This window comes from Chiloscyllium punctatum, chromosome 25 (assembly GCF_047496795.1).
Source record: "Chiloscyllium punctatum isolate Juve2018m chromosome 25, sChiPun1.3, whole genome shotgun sequence".
NCBI classification, from domain to species: domain Eukaryota; kingdom Metazoa; phylum Chordata; class Chondrichthyes; order Orectolobiformes; family Hemiscylliidae; genus Chiloscyllium; species Chiloscyllium punctatum.
This window is the reverse complement of record NC_092763.1, coordinates 55,916,269-55,932,051: the sequence shown is the minus strand read 5'-3', so window position 1 is coordinate 55,932,051 and position 15,783 is coordinate 55,916,269. Positions and strand designations below refer to the sequence as shown.

General features: G+C 37.6%; 1 protein-coding gene across 5 annotated transcripts in view; it reads left to right on the top strand.

The window, feature by feature from the left end:
- stag2b (STAG2 cohesin complex component b) overlaps positions 1 to 15,783 on the top strand; it is a 182,015-nt gene that overhangs the window by 161,761 nt on the left and 4,471 nt on the right. For 4 of the 5 annotated variants that reach the window (XM_072595299.1, XM_072595301.1, XM_072595303.1 and 1 more), the window contains 9 exons: positions 753 to 892; positions 1,379 to 1,480; positions 2,114 to 2,262; positions 5,435 to 5,563; positions 5,700 to 5,902; positions 10,443 to 10,626; positions 12,509 to 12,616; positions 14,837 to 14,963; positions 15,047 to 15,124. In XM_072595299.1, coding sequence (XP_072451400.1) covers positions 753 to 892; positions 1,379 to 1,480; positions 2,114 to 2,262; positions 5,435 to 5,563; positions 5,700 to 5,902; positions 10,443 to 10,626; positions 12,509 to 12,616; positions 14,837 to 14,963; positions 15,047 to 15,124 — 1,220 coding nt within the window. The remainder of the gene's footprint in view (positions 1 to 752; positions 893 to 1,378; positions 1,481 to 2,113; positions 2,263 to 5,434; positions 5,564 to 5,699; positions 5,903 to 10,442; positions 10,627 to 12,508; positions 12,617 to 14,836; positions 14,964 to 15,046; positions 15,125 to 15,783) is intronic. The other variant, XM_072595302.1, reaches the window with a different exon arrangement.

The following is a 15,783-nucleotide window of genomic DNA, read 5'->3' as shown; positions in this document are numbered from 1 at the left end:
CTATTTTTATACCTAAACTTTCCATTTCTGGCAACATCTGGAGCCTGCCATCTGGTTTTTCTGAGTAATAATATTAATGATGGCTAATTCTTATTGGATATATTGCTGTAAGTTTGAACAACTGATGCCTGATCATGTAAAACCCACTGTTTGCAAATGTTTACCTTTAAACAGTTGAGTTCCTTGAATTTGAGTACTTTATCTTGTGGCTTCACACTATTAGCTGCTATGTTAAAGTTCTGCGAGCAGTAACTGCAAATGTAAAATACAAACTCCTTTTTCACCACTTATAAGCAGTGCATGAGATATTCTGGAGATTCCCAGACAATCCTAGGGAATTTTGTAACTGAACCCTAATCTAAGTCCGATACTGGCTAGGGAAAGGGAGTGTCAGCCAGCGTTCCTATTTCAATTCAAGAATCCGTGTCCTTATAACTGAAATGGAATACAATCCAGCTTTTGTTCCTAAGCATTGACAATGGGAGAACATCAGCCAAAAGTGCTGCTGCTCACCATTTTCCTCCTGGAAATTGACAATGAATTTCAGTTAGGACCAAATCAGTCCCAGAAGTTGCATCTTTAAAGGTGATGCAACCTGATCCTGTCCTATTGATAATGAGCAAAGGGTCTTGTGGTGCAGTAATTGTTTCCCCTTACCTCTGGGCCAGAAAGTCAAGTTTCAGTTTTTGGTGGCGTTCAGCTTCTTAACTTCAAATTCATGAACTTTAATAACTATTGTATGTGTTTTGCAGATGGACATCAAGATGATGAAGCTAGTAAAATTGAAGCTTTACATAAAAGAAGGAACCTTCTTGCAGCTTTCTGTAAATTAATTGTATATAATGTGGTGGACATGAATACAGCTGCAGATATTTTTAAGCAGTACATGAAGGTAGACATTTTTAACTTTATAATATAATCTCTTGTTTGAATGAAATTTTTGCATGCAACGGAGTTGCAAACAAAAGAAAAAGTGGCCTTTAGATTCACTAAACAAAACCTGTTAAAAGCAATGAATTTGCAGTTAGATTATTCTTTGTAAAACTTGTCAGCAAAATAGGATTAGGACAGATCGGTGTAAATATTTTGTCCATTTCTATATATTCGCGCATAAATCTAACTTTCTAAAACGGATGGTTTTTATACTTAAATCATAAAGTGTTGTGCAACCTTTGATCCCTGTGAGCTATCGTTGAGAATAACAAATAGTTGCTGAAACAAATGTGTTGTGTATGCAAGACTTTCACACAGTGCAAATCTGTTCCAGTAATTAGAAGTTTTGCATCTTGGATCGAATTCTCACAGCTTCAGTTTCAGGATTATAAATTAATAAGGTAATCCATAATATTGACTAAAACCATGATTGTTTGCACTTTAGTATTACAATGATTATGGAGACATCATCAAGGAAACAATGAGCAAATGCAGACAAACTGATAAAATTCAGTGTGCAAAGACCCTCATACTTAGCTTACAGCAGGTAAGATTTAAATCTTTTATTTGGAAGAAGAATAGGGCTACAAATTAGGGAGTGTTCTGTTTTTTTTTTAAAAGAAGGAATATTCAGAGAACATCAAGCACTGGACTTAAATAGATGACTGTTATTCTATTATCAGTATGTTGAATAAGGTGATAAAGATTAAACTTTGGAAAGTCATTTAATGGGCTGTCATTTAGTAGCATGATCAATTTGTGTATGATTTTGTGATAATGTTTCAAATGTCATGTCTTGAATGAAGTGTGTAAACATAAGAATTGTTTCAATCTAAATATTGCATTTTTGCATTTAATATTTGCATCTTCAGTTTCATCGATACTGTTTACTTATTTGAAATGATATTACTCTTCAGTACATTAACCAGAGCTACATCGAAAACTAATTTGATTTAGGTTTGATACTGTTCAAAAATGTCAGGTGAAGAAAATAATAGTGTGTTGGGTGGGAAAGACTGAGTGGGCAAATAACAGGGAATTGATTAAATTTGTTAATCAGCAAAGCGTCCTTATCAACTTAATGGACTCCTTTATTTCTCAACATTGCACATATTTCACATTTTTTCAGTGCTCAAGACTTACATTATATTCACACTGATTTTTTAAACATTCCTTACAGTTGTTTAATGAGTTAGAACAGGACCTTGGACTTAATTTTGATCGAACAGCTCCTGGATTTAGTGGAGTAAAAGAACTTGCTCGGCGTTTCTCACTAACATTTGGCTTAGATCAGCTAAAAACCAGGGAAGCTGTAGCAATGCTGCACAAGTAAGTATTTGCTATTTGCATTTAATTTTAGTTTCTTTGGAAGGCATCTTTTTTCTGGTGGAAGGAAACTTGAGTAGGAAAAGCACAAAATAAGGGCTTTGTCTTCATAGAGTTCCTTTTCATGCAGGAAAAATTTCCTTAGGTGCTTTACAGCAACCGCATCAAATAGAAATTTGATACCAGGGAATGTCGAGATGTCATTGTGTCGTAGAGCCACTGTAGGTCAAGTAGCACTGGAGTAGAGGATGAAAAGGCTTAAGATAGAATACAGGCAGTACATCTTTACATGAATTGAAGTTTACTGGTGTGAGGATGACTGGAATAGCATGTTCTGATTATTCTGAAAGTAACAGAGTTATTGAGGGTGGAATGAAGATGAACGATATGATGGAGATAGATGGTTTGTTAAGAGAAAACATCGGATTGGGAGCCAAACTCAAGGTCAGGCCCACTACTTCTTCAGTTTTGTACTAAATATTCATTCTTGGATTTTCCCCACTTAAGATCATAAGAAATAGGAGTGGAAGTAAGGCCATTTGGCCCATGAAGTCCACTCTGCCATTCAATCATGGCTGATGGGGCATTTCAACGCCACTTAGCTGCACTCTTCCTGTGTCCCTTAATTCCTTGCGAGATCAAGTATTTATCAATCTCTGCCTTGAAGACATTTAATGTCCCCACCTTCACTGCGCTCTATGGCTGTGAATTCCACAGGCCCACCACACTCTTGCTCAAGAAATGTCTCCTCATTTCCATTCTAAATTGACCCCCTCTAAATCTAAGGCTGTGTCCACAAGTCCTAGTATCCCTGCCTGATGGAAACAATTTCCCAGCATTCACCCTTTCTAAACCATGCATTATCTTGTAAGTTTCTATTAGGTCTCCCCTTAACATTCTAAACTCTAATGAATACAATCCCAGGATCCTCAGCAGTCCATTGTATGTTAGACCTACCATTCCAGGGAACATCTGTGTGAATCTCTGCTGGGCACACTCCAGTGTCAAGTATGTCCTTCCTATGGTGTGGGGCCCAAAACTGGACACACTATTCTTAATGGGGTCTAACCAGAGCTTTATGAAGTCTCAGCGCATTTCTGCTTTTACATCCCAACCCTCTTGAATTAACTGACAACGTTACATTTGCTTTCTTAACCATGGACTCAACCTGCAAGTCAACCTTCAGAGAATCCTGTACTAGCACTCCCAGATCCCTTTGTACTTCGGTTTTATGAATTTTCTCTCCGTTTATAAAATAGTCCTTGCCTGTGTTCTTTTTTCCAAAGTGCAAGACCTCGCATTTACTCACATTAAATTTTATCAGCCATTTCTTCGATCGTTCTCTTAAACTGTCTAAATCTTTCTGTAGCCTCCCCACATCTGCAGAACCACCTGCCTGTCCACTCAACTCTGTACCATCGGTGAATTTCGCCAGAATGCCCCCAGTCTCTTCATCCAGATCATAAATATATAAAGTGAACAACTGCGGTCCCAACACTGAAACCTGCAGGACACCACTTGTCACCAGCTGCCATTCTGAAAACCAGCCTTTTATCCCAACTCTTTGGCTGTCTGACAAAAGTCAATCTTCAATCCATGCCAGTAGCTCACCTCAAACACCATGGGCCCTCCCCTTACTCAGCAGCCTCCCGTGAGGCACCTTACCAAAGGCCCTTTGGAAGTCTAGGTAGACAACATCCACTGAGTTTCCCTGGTCTAACCTACTTGTTACCTCTTCAAAGAATTCTAACAAGATTGTCAAACACTTCGTCCCTGCACTTCCAATAATTTAGAAATCTCGTCCTTTTCGATGGATTCTAGAATTTTACCTACAACTGAGGTTAGGCTCATCATTTTTTGTCTTGATATTTTCTTGAACAAGGGGATTACAACAGAGAGATTTCAATCACCTGGGGCATCCCCTGACTCCAGTGATTTTTGAAAGATTACAACCAATGCCTCCGCTATTTCTTCAGCCACTTCCCTCAGAATTCTAGGATGTAACCCATCCGGGCCAGGAGATTTATCAATTTTTAGACCTTTTAGCATATCAAGTATTTTTTTCCTTTGTAATGGCCACCATACTCAACTCTGCCCCTTGACTCTCCTTAATTGTTGGGATATTACTCATGTCTTCCACTGTGAAGACTGACACAAAGTATTTATTAAGTCCTTCAGCTATTTCCTTATCTCCCAGCAATAGCCTTCCTGTATCAATTTGGAGCAGCCCAATTTCTACTTTTGCCTCTTGTTTGTTTCTTATGTATTGAAACAAACTTTTACTATCATTTCTAATATTACTGGCTAGCTTACCTTCATATTTGATCCCTCCTTCCTTATTTCTCTCTTTGTTATCCTCTGTTTGTTTTTGTAGTCTTGCCAATCTTCTGATTTCCCAGTGCTCTTGGCCACTTTATAGACTCTCTCTTTTCCTGTGATACATTTCCTGAGTTCCTTTGTCAGCCATGGTTGTCTAGTGTCTTCTCTTTCTCTCTCTTTCCTTCCCCCCCCCCCCCCCCCCCCCCCCCACCCTGTAATCTTTCCTTTCTTTGGGATGAACCTCTGTACTGTGTCCTCAATTACACCCAGAAACTCCTGCCATTGTTGCTCTACTGTATTCCCCACTGGGCTCTGCTTCCAGTCAGAGGTGACTGGCAGGGGGAATTACAATGATGAGTAACTGGAATCTCAGTCAGGCTGAAAGACTGACTGGAAATGCTTTGCAAGTGTCTGATGCAACTTTGAACTCCCTGTGTAGAAAAGAGTTAAGGGAAAAGTTTGAGCAAAGAGGAAGTTGTACTGTACCTAAACAGATGTATTAGTGAAACTAGGAAATACAGCAAACAGGGTAGAAGCAAGTGCAGTCGAGCTCTTCTTCACTGTCCAAGAACACTCCTAGGTGGCAGCATGATTTATTTATTTCAGTTTAGCATGCTCTATCTGTTGCTCATGATGTAGATTTCTCTGTTTTGAGGAGATGAAGTGTAACCTGAGTGACTGTTTTGCTATTCAGTCTATAAAGATTAATATGGATTTCTGGTCACCTTTTATGTTCATTTTCTGTCTCCTGCAGTATGTCAAATTTAGTATGCTAATTGTATTTTAATTATGTGATTTATTTTGAGGATTCATTGATTACTTTCTAGCTTTAATTTTATTGGCAATGAATTTGCAGAGACGGCATTGATTTTGCCTTCAAGGAACCCAATGTGAACGGGGAAGGATATCCTTCTGTGAATTTAGCTTTTCTTGATATCCTCAGTGAATTTTCTTCCAAACTGCTCAGACAAGACAAGAGAACACTGTAAGTACAGTTTGTGTTTGTATTTGCAGAAAAATACTCTCAAATTGTGTGCAATTTTGCTTCAATTGCTCTAAAATGTTAATTTGCTAGACAATTTGCTGAATAACTATTGAACTGTTTTCTTTGCTAATTTCAGCTATATCTACCTTGAAAAGTTCATGACTGAACAAATGACATTACACAGGGAAGATGTGTGGCTCCCGTTAATATCTTATAGAAACTCCTTACTCACTGGTGATGATGATACAATGTCTGTCGTCAGTGGAATTAGCAGCAGAGGCTCGTCTGTGAGAAGTAAGAAAACAAAACCTGCAACAGGAAAACGAAAATTACCTGAAGGTAATGCATTAACATGACTACTAGTAAGTAAATTATAATGGTGCACTTATTGCTATTCCAGGATACACTTCAAGACTGGAAAATTAATGAATCAATGGAACAATCTGCTGAAAAATTGTAGCTCAAAGAAGGGTGACAAATGTTTATGTAGAGAAAATGATGCATCTTGTATAATATGGGTTCTTTTTTTCTTCTCGATTCCAATGTGTAAAGGACCAATCTGCTGAACCTTTACTTTTCATCCCAGGAACCAGTCCATTGAACCTTGTCTCAATTGCTTCCAGTCCAAGTATATATCTCATTGCGTATATAGACCAAAATTGTACACTTTTAGAACTGCAGGTGTAGCCTCAGCAATACTCTGGACTGTTGTAGCAAGACTGTCCCACTTTTATTGGCAAGGATGAAAAAGTTCTTTACATTACATAATCTCGCCTTTTTTTTGTAAGAACCTGGTTTGCCGTCACATCAATAATTTAAATATTGAGTACAGCAGACATTCATGACACTCCAAATATAATTTTTCTTTCAAAAGGGTCTTCCTTTTTTTCAAAATAAACTTATAATAAACCTTCATTTGAAGATTCATTATTCTAAACTAATCTCAAACTCATATTATTTTCTTGTGGATAAGGATTCATGCATGCTTTTGGGCATGGATAATTGTCAGACTTGAAATGGTCCAGCTCAGTACAGATTAGGAACTAAATTTGGACATTTCTAAACAGCATGCCTACTATTGGACCGATCTTCAGCACCCTTGGAGAACACTGTATCTGATCGAAAAATAATAGAACATGGAGCAGGAGTAGGCAACTTAGTCCCTGAAACCTGCTCTGCTATTCTATAAATTCATTAGGTGATCTGATTGTGACTTTGTAACTCTACATTCTTGCCTCCCCATCCTTACCCTCCATTCTCTTGTCGATCAACTTTTTAATGAGACTTATCCACCAATTGAATTCAAATTCCATGAGCTGCCATGGTGTGATTTGATGACACATAAGACAATAAGACTGAGGAACAGACTAGGCCATCTTGACTCTACTTTTCCTGCCTGTCCTTCAAAACACTTGATCTGCTTGTCAATCAAAAACCTTTTTGACTTAACCTTGAATATATTCAATAACCCAGCCTATGCTGTTACCTGCGGAAGAAAATTCCAGGAACAAATAGAGTCATAGAGATGTACAGCGTGGAAACGGACCCTTCGGTCCAACTTGGCCTTGCCGACCAGATATCCCAACCTAATCTAGTCTCACCTGCCAGCACCCAGCCCATATCCCTCCAAACCCTTCCTATTCATATACCCATCCAAATGTCTCTTAAATGTTGCAATTATACCAGCCTCCACCACTTCCTCTGGTAGCTCATTCCATTCACGTACTGTGTAAAAATGTTGCCCCATAGGTGTCTCATATATTTCACCACTCACTCTAAACCTATGCCCTCTAGCCTTGTCTCCCCAACTCCAGGGAAAAGACTTTGCCTATTTACCCTATCCACGCCCCTCATAATTTTGTAAATCTCTATAAGGTCACCCCTCAGTCTCCGACGCTCCAGGAAAAACAGCCCCAGCCTGCTCAGCCTCTCCCTATAAGCTCATATCCTCCTACCCTGGCAACATCCTTGTAAATCTTTTCTGAACCCTTTCCAGTTTCACAACATCTTTCCAATAGGAAGGAGACCAGAATTGCATGCAATATTCCAACAGTGGCCTAACCAATGTCCTGTACAGCCGCAACATGACCTGCCAACTCCTGTACTCAATACTCTGACCAATAAAGGAAAGCATACCAAACGCCACCTTCACTATCCTATCTACCTGCGACTCCACTTTCAAGGAGCTATGAACCTGTACTCCAAGGTCCCTTTGTTCAGCAATACTCCCTAGGACCTTACCATTAAGTATATGATCGTCAGAGGAAGAAAAATCATTCCTGTCTCCATTTGGAATAGGTTAACCCTTGTTTTTAATCTGTGTTCCTCTAGTTCTAGATTCCCCCATTTGGGGGACTAGTCTCAGAATTTATCCTGACCAGCCCCCTCAGAATCTTATGTTTCAAAACTCCATTGAATATAATCCCAACCTGCTTAAAACAAGACAACCAACCTCTTTGTAGTTGTAGCAAGACACCTTCCTGTTATACTCCATCTCCTTGCAGTGAAGGCTTACATTTAATTTGTCTTACCTATATGTTAACATTTTGTGTTCAAGGACACTCATGGCCCTTTTTACCACAGCATTCTGAATCAAATAAATCATTGATAAGCCTGAACACTGACTTTCAGTTTTTATTCTAATCAGTCAACAAGTTGGACAGTATCTATGGAGAGAAACTTTTCATTACATCTAAAGCTGTTTTGACTACCAGGTGGAGTTTTGCAGTTTTTGTCTTGCAGTTTCACCCCAGTGTTCCAATTTTAAACTCTGTTCGAACAAAGGATGCACAATGTCATTATACTATTCAACCCTCAAGGAGCTTCAAGCACATGCTGCCAAGATGACCAAGTTCTATCTGTGTATTGTCCCTCCTTACTTACTTACCTTCTCCTTCCCCAGTTCAGCTGAAATGATTTACTTGTTCTTTTGTCACCTTCAGGAATGACTCTCCAAAGTTAACTTCAGTGAATTTCAGTTCTGCACAATGGATAAATTTCAGAACTTGTCTGTATGCTATTCTGCACTGACCCCACTCAATACACCTGCTGTAGCTAACCTTCAATAGCTTCCAAGATCCTAACAGACTGACTGTCAGAACCTTTATCCTTGTTTCCATATGTCTGCAAGACTTCATTTCACATTATGTTTGACTTATTATAGCTTCAACTTTTAAACTTGTATTTTTGTTATTCTGGTTGGGATTTACTATATTTTTCATTTCATCCAGCTGGTATACATGTGTTATGCTAATATGGCCCTGCATTCTGGAACTCTGTTCCCAAAGCTTTGTCTTGTTCTGTCCCTTACCAGTTTTCAAGAAGTGGTCTTAAAGCCTTCCTCCTGTCATCTGCATGTCTTAAGTCATTTCTTGTCACTGTCCTTCCACTGTTAGTATTCCTTTTCCCTTTATCATCAGTTCTATTCCTATCTAGTGTTTATGGTTTCTTCCAAAATCCCATTTTAATTGGATGTTTTTCGATGATAAAGATGCAATTTTTTTTGTGTGTGAATTGTTTTCGAAAACGTTCAGAAAAACCGTGTGCAATGCTTCTGTGAGAGGTCAATGCATATTTTGAAAATTATGTGCTTGAGTGCTTAATTTCCATGATGGTCCCCATTGCCAAAATGTAGCTGTTGTCCAGATGAAGGTTAATGTGCAGCACAGCCTTGTTGAAAAGGGGGAACATAGAAAGAAATTGAGCTATTTAAAGGGATAAAGTTTCCCTTTAAAAATAAGTTACATAATTAATGACGATCAAAGTTAGTTTATTGCTGGTGAGAAGTGAAATAGGAAATATTAATGCTAGTATTGAGTTTTGTGTTTTTGATGTACCTATTTTCTTTGATGGTTAATTGATTAACTTCGGCTTTTGTTTGGTTGAGCATGTGTAAGTGCTGCACAGCTGTTATTTATGCAATTAGAAGTTTGCATTTGTAGAAGGAGGTATTTAGAAAATTAAACAATTGAAAAAAACTTCCTCATGTACATATGATACACGCATGTGGATCACTACCAGCCACTTCATTTGATCTAATAAAATCATCCTTTTTCATTAACTACAGCTAATTTACCTTTCCATTTTGGTGTTTGTAACTCAGAGGATTACATATCTGTTGTAGACCATGTCATATTACTTTATGCTAGTCATTGCATACCTGCCATCAAGTTTTTTTCCCATGTCCACCATAGACAACGTTTTCCCTTATACCTTCATAAATTCCTTTGTTTTGAGACCTTAGTTTCAGAATGCTCTATATTGCATTCAAACTTGATGTGAAGTTCTATCATGTTACGGTCACTTTCCCAAAGGCTTCTTTATGACAATGTTAGCAATGAGCCCATTCTCATTAAATTAAATCCAAAATAGCCCCTACTCTACATTGGCTCCTCAATGTACTCCTCCAGAAATCCATCTTGTACATACAAATACATATGTAAATTGAAGTCCCTCATTACCATATTATATGCATCTCTAATTTCCTGATTTCTATCTACCACACCCTATATTACCAATGCAGTTTGGAGGCTAACAAAGAACTTCTACTATTGTTTGCTGTTGGATTTCCAACCTAGGTCCCCAATACATTACTTGAGTCTCTGGATTAACAGTCCAGCAAAATTACCACTAGGCTGTTGCTTCCCCATTGAGCACATCTTAACAACTGATTTTAGGATCACAGCAGCAGACATGGCTATCCCAAAAGTACTCAGTGAATAGGACAGGTATGGGAATAGATCCTGAGAAGGAGGATGCGAGAGGTTTAATTTTGTATTCCTTGTCTGTCTTTTATAGCCATCTTTTTGTAGTTTTTAAGGTTAATAATATTCGTTATGTTGGATAAGTTATAAAGCTGACATTCTGTGCAATTTCATAGCAGAGGAAAGCAATGATGGATCTTGGATCAGTAGAGAGCAAAGTTTGCAGTCACCACTCATGATGCAAACCCCACAGTTGACTTCCACTGTAATGAGAGAGGCGAAGAGGCTGAGACCTGAAGAAGAAAGTTATATGGGGGTATACCAAATGCCACAACAACATCAGCCTCCTGTGGACTACAAGTATGTATACAGTGGGTTTCATTACCCACATATACTGTTAATGTTTCCTTGATTATTCATAATTTGTAGACGCCGGTGTTGGACTGGGGTGTACAAACTTAAAAATCACACAACACTAGGTTGTAGTCCAACAGGTTTATTTGGAAGCACTAGCTTTCAGAGTGCTGCTCCTTCATCCTTATGCTTTCTTTCTCTTCTTTTCCCTCACTTCATTTTTATCTCTCTCATTCTCACATACACCTTCAGATTGAGAAAAGAAAACTTTGTTTATTGATGATGCATGAGTGTTGCACCAATTGTGCAAGTACTATATCCAAACAGGAGTAGGTCTTCCCTTTGAAAAGATTTTTCCATTTAATTAGTTGATTACAGATCTATATGATAACTCCAGTTAACTGCCTTTGATCAATATCCCTTGATACAACGATATAGTCTTGAAAATGTAATTCACCATGCATCCACAGATTTTGTGTTTTTGAGATTCTCACTCTTCTTTATTTGAGCAATGTTTCCTAATTTTGTACCTAAATGACTGCTCTAATTTTATTTTTATTCTGGATTCCACTGGAGGAAGTAATTTTTCTATCTAACCTATTCAATTTTCCAGTAATTTTAAACACCCAGAGTGTTATTTTGGTGAAAGGGTGCAAATAATTAAGAGACTACTATGTTGACAAGACATGCCTTTTTGAATGTCTGATTTTAGTTCTAATGATTGGTAACCATAACTTGAATTTGCCTGAAGTGGTGAATCAGGCACCTGCAGGTTAAGAATCAAATACTAATTAGACACATACTATGGAGCAGAATATGTAACTCATTTCCACTGAGTTTGCAGTTGACTAGCTGATATAAAACAGCTGATTTAATGATTATTCACAGATTGAGGGTGAGAGTTCATGGGTGTCTGATTCTGGATATTAATGACAGAGGAATGCCGGTAGAGGAGCTGCAGAGGAAGAGGGATATATTTTATCCATAATGAGAAAGAGAGTAATCTGCCTTGCCATCCCATAAGCAATGCTGGTCTGCTTGGCCATAAATAATTCCCGGCCCTTCCCCATTCTTTGTGAATAGCAAAGGGATCCGTTATCAATATGCTAATGATAAAGCATTCCCTTTTACCTGGCTGTTTCATTAAGGTAGAGTATGACAGCTTTCCTGATTTTTTTTTGTTGAAGTCCTCAGATTGTGCACTGGTGGTGTTGGTGAACACTTGACCAAATGTCCCTGAAAGTCTCCCAATGTGTTTGAAAAGTCCTCTTCAAAAGTCTAGCAGCATATGATCAGCAAAGGGTGAAATTTCTTTTAGCAGCATTTTAAATTTTCCATTAATCCTCCCAGCTAACTGGACAAAATTAGAAGATGACTTTAGTTCCAAGTGCTGTGTACCTGCCTTAATGCTTAGGAGCAACCTGTTTAAATGGCAGTCAGCTCCATCGTGATCTTTCGGGCAAACGTTCCCAGCGCAAGCTTCAACTGTGTGTCAACCTAGTGATTTTTCATACACTCAAGCTCTTTGGTGCCTAAAATATCCAGGAAAAAGTTTCACCACCCCATTCTCTGAATATTTTAGAACTAATTCACAGCTGTAACTAAATATTTTATTTAATCAGTATTCAAGATCTATTTTAGCAGCTTCAAGGAAACTTGAAAAATTAATTTTGAAGATCTTTGCAGCAGATCTCCACAAGAAAGCTAAACAACAAATTTTCAACTGAGTTTCTTGTAAAATAGAATATATACAGATGTGATTATATGTATTTGCATGTGTGAGATTATAACACAGTAATGTTTTAAGAGTTCTTTAACTTTGAATTAGTGGAACAAATTAAGTATTCACTTTTGAGTTTATTATGTATTTTATCTCTTTTTTTTCCAGTAGTCAGATGTCTTGGTTAATTGCCCAGAGACAGCAAGAGGAAGCAAGGCAACAAGAACGAGCTGCAATGAACTATGTTAAATTAAGATCTAATCTGCAACATGCTATGTAAGTATTGTACAATGCTATAATAACATTTTACATAATTGTAAAGTTAGAATTATTATCCTATCTTTGGTGTTTTTTCAGTTTATTTAATCATTGCACCTGCTTAGATTTACTTATTAAATTAGAAACTGTGGTGAGCAGTCATGTTCCATTTATATTTGACAGTTACCAACTTTGTTTCCTTATGGTTTCAATCCTTATTTCCATTTCTGAATATGTATGACCCACAACTTACCTGCTATTCACTGCTAATCACAGCATCATATGAAATCTTATTGGGCTTTATTCACCAAAAGTGCTCATTGCATTCCTGCATAATCCTGATGTAAAGATAACCTAAATTGCTTTTCTCTACTTCAAATCATTTTTCAATAATTGCCAGCTTCAATAAGTGTTGCATCCTTCCTTTTCTTTGACTGCTAGGCAAGCTTCACTGCAGCCACAACCCTGAACTCCCGCTTTTCTTAACTTTTTCCTATCTCTCTTCTCCTCCTGTCTCAGTTTATCTTGTTGTTGAATCATACCTCTTGCCCTTGTTACTAATCAACCATTGGCCACCCAATTTCTTTCTATGCCCACAAGCTCATTGGTATTTTCAATGTTTCCCTCTTGTCCCTTGCTAATCTGCCACTATTACCCATTTTAAAAACAAATCTACTTTTGACCCTTCTGTCCTTACAAATTATCAACCCATCTCCAAATCACTTTCCTTTCTGTAATCTTTGAATTTTTAATAGTTTTACAAACCTATGACCACATTTTCTGTAATTTCATCTTTGAATTTCTCAAGTCCAGTTTCCAGTCCACCACAACATGAGTACAGTCCCAGTCAGAGTTGCAATTAAGGTCTTCAGAATGTGACATGATGCACGTGATGTGACTCTCCCTAAGCTTTCTCTGGTTGGTTGCAGTCTAACATGGTTTACCATATCATTGTCTTCCAAAGTTTGACCTTCATTAACCATCCCTAACTTGGTTCTACTCTTTGTTTACTCAGTTGTAATCAGCAAATGTCTGAGCGGATTCTCTTTGTAGCCCCACACAATTCACCCTCCCTCCCCCAACCCAACCACACCCATATTCATAACCCATGGTAGCAATAAGTCAGCCTACAAAGGTTGTACAAACTCTCCCAACACCTCGGTTTCCTTTGTATTGTGAGACTGTCCAACATAAGGCATGATACCTTCTTGTTAAACATCGTCTGTAGTCACTGTCTTTATACTCCGCCACAAACCATGTTCCATAGCCACCAATTCAGTTTCTCTTCCTTGCCATGTAACCTGAACTCGGCTATTAATAACTTTAATGTCTTCTTTGATGGTGAGATGTGCTTCTAATCCCATATTCTGTCAATCATAATAAACAGTTTGTAACAGTGACCATTTCTTATCAACTTATTCAATGTTAAAAACCTTATCATGTCCAAGCCAATGTATTCTCTTTGGCCTGTCTTCCACCACCTACCCTTCCCACCCCATAAACTTGAGCTCATCTGAAATTTTAATTGCATGTATCTAAATACATAAATACCAATCACCTATTGCTTACAGTTGCCTCAGTGTTCACCACTCCCATATTTAGATTTGCTTCTCTGTGAAAACAAATAGCAAAGCAAATTTTAAAACTTTGTACTGTACCTCGATCTTCCTTTTTTAAATAAAATCATGTACCTTTTAATTTCAAATTGATAAATAGGTCAAAAAAACTGAGCTACAAGTGTCTCTACAATTGGGATGTAATACTCCAGCAATGTGTTCCTTTTTTTAAAAAAAAAGACAATGCTTTTGTCACTCTTTGGGCTTTCAAAAAGCCCTTTAACAGCTGAGTTAATACTACTATCAGTCATCATACCAGAATTATTGAAGTAGATTACCAAACCTATTTTTCACATTGCTAGAATGTTTATATTTTGTTAATTGCCCCTCAAAGCGGTGGAGTAACTTGTGAAGACAGTAGGAACATAAATATTTGAAATATTCCCTGCATGGAAAAGGATTGAATCTGACAGAAAATTTATTTATCCATTATCTAGTAAAAAAAATGGAAATGTTGTAGTTTGTCAAAGGCCCACCATTTCAGGCTTGGTCTATTGCTGTATGGTCCACACACATTAAAAATCCCCATTGCCCATTTCTTCTTTTGTCTGTTTTTCCAAACCTGGTGCATTGGTCAGGATAGCCTTTTAGTAGAGATTTCACAGATTATATTATTTTCTAGTCGACGTGGCACAGGTTTGATGGAGGATGATGAAGAGCCTATAGTGGAAGATGTAATGATGTCTTCGGAGGGTCGTATTGAAGATCTGAATGAGGGCATGGATTTTGACACCATCGGCATTGATTTGGTAATAAAATACAGAAAAAATTCAGATCAACTTTTAAAATTCCCATAATAACATTTAATGCAAGTTTTTTTTTCTCTTTCTAGCCACCATCTAAGAATAGACGTGAAAGAAATGAATTAAAACCAGATTTCTTTGACCCTGCCTCAATAATGGATGACTCGGTGAGTCTAAATGCCTTCTGTTAGCCTTCATGAAATGGGGTTAAAGGCCATGATATTTCAGGTGTCTGTATGGTCACGTGAGTTAAAATATCAACATTTTAGATTGCTCAGGCACCTGATCGCAATCTAGTGATTGAGAAAGGTGTTAAATAAGCACTTTTGATGAAAAGTGGGGTGGATGGTAAATAATAGAGAAATCAAAATTTTTTTTAAGAAATATGTTTTGTGTCCTCCAGGGAAAAAAAATAAAGTTCTCATATGGACACATTGAATACTTATGAATTTTGGCAGTTTGTACCAGCAGCTTTTATCACAGGAGTCCTTGGCTGTACATAAATAAATTTCCCTTACTCCACAACAAGTGATGATAATGGTGATTCAATATATGTTGAACTAACACTTCACTTGGCTTGTGAGGAGGGTCAGGAATCCTCACTGGTAACTCATCAAAGTAACTTTCTAATTTGTCATGAGAAAGAAAAACTATAAAAGTTCTTAGCTACAAATCTGCAAACTGGAAAAGTGCACCAATTTCAAGAATGACAGAAAATGCTGGAATATCTCAGCAGGCCTAGTAGAATCTATGGCAAGAAACAGTTAGTATTTCTGGTTTTGTCATCCTTTTGGTTCCAAAGAAGAGTCATATTCAATTTGAAACA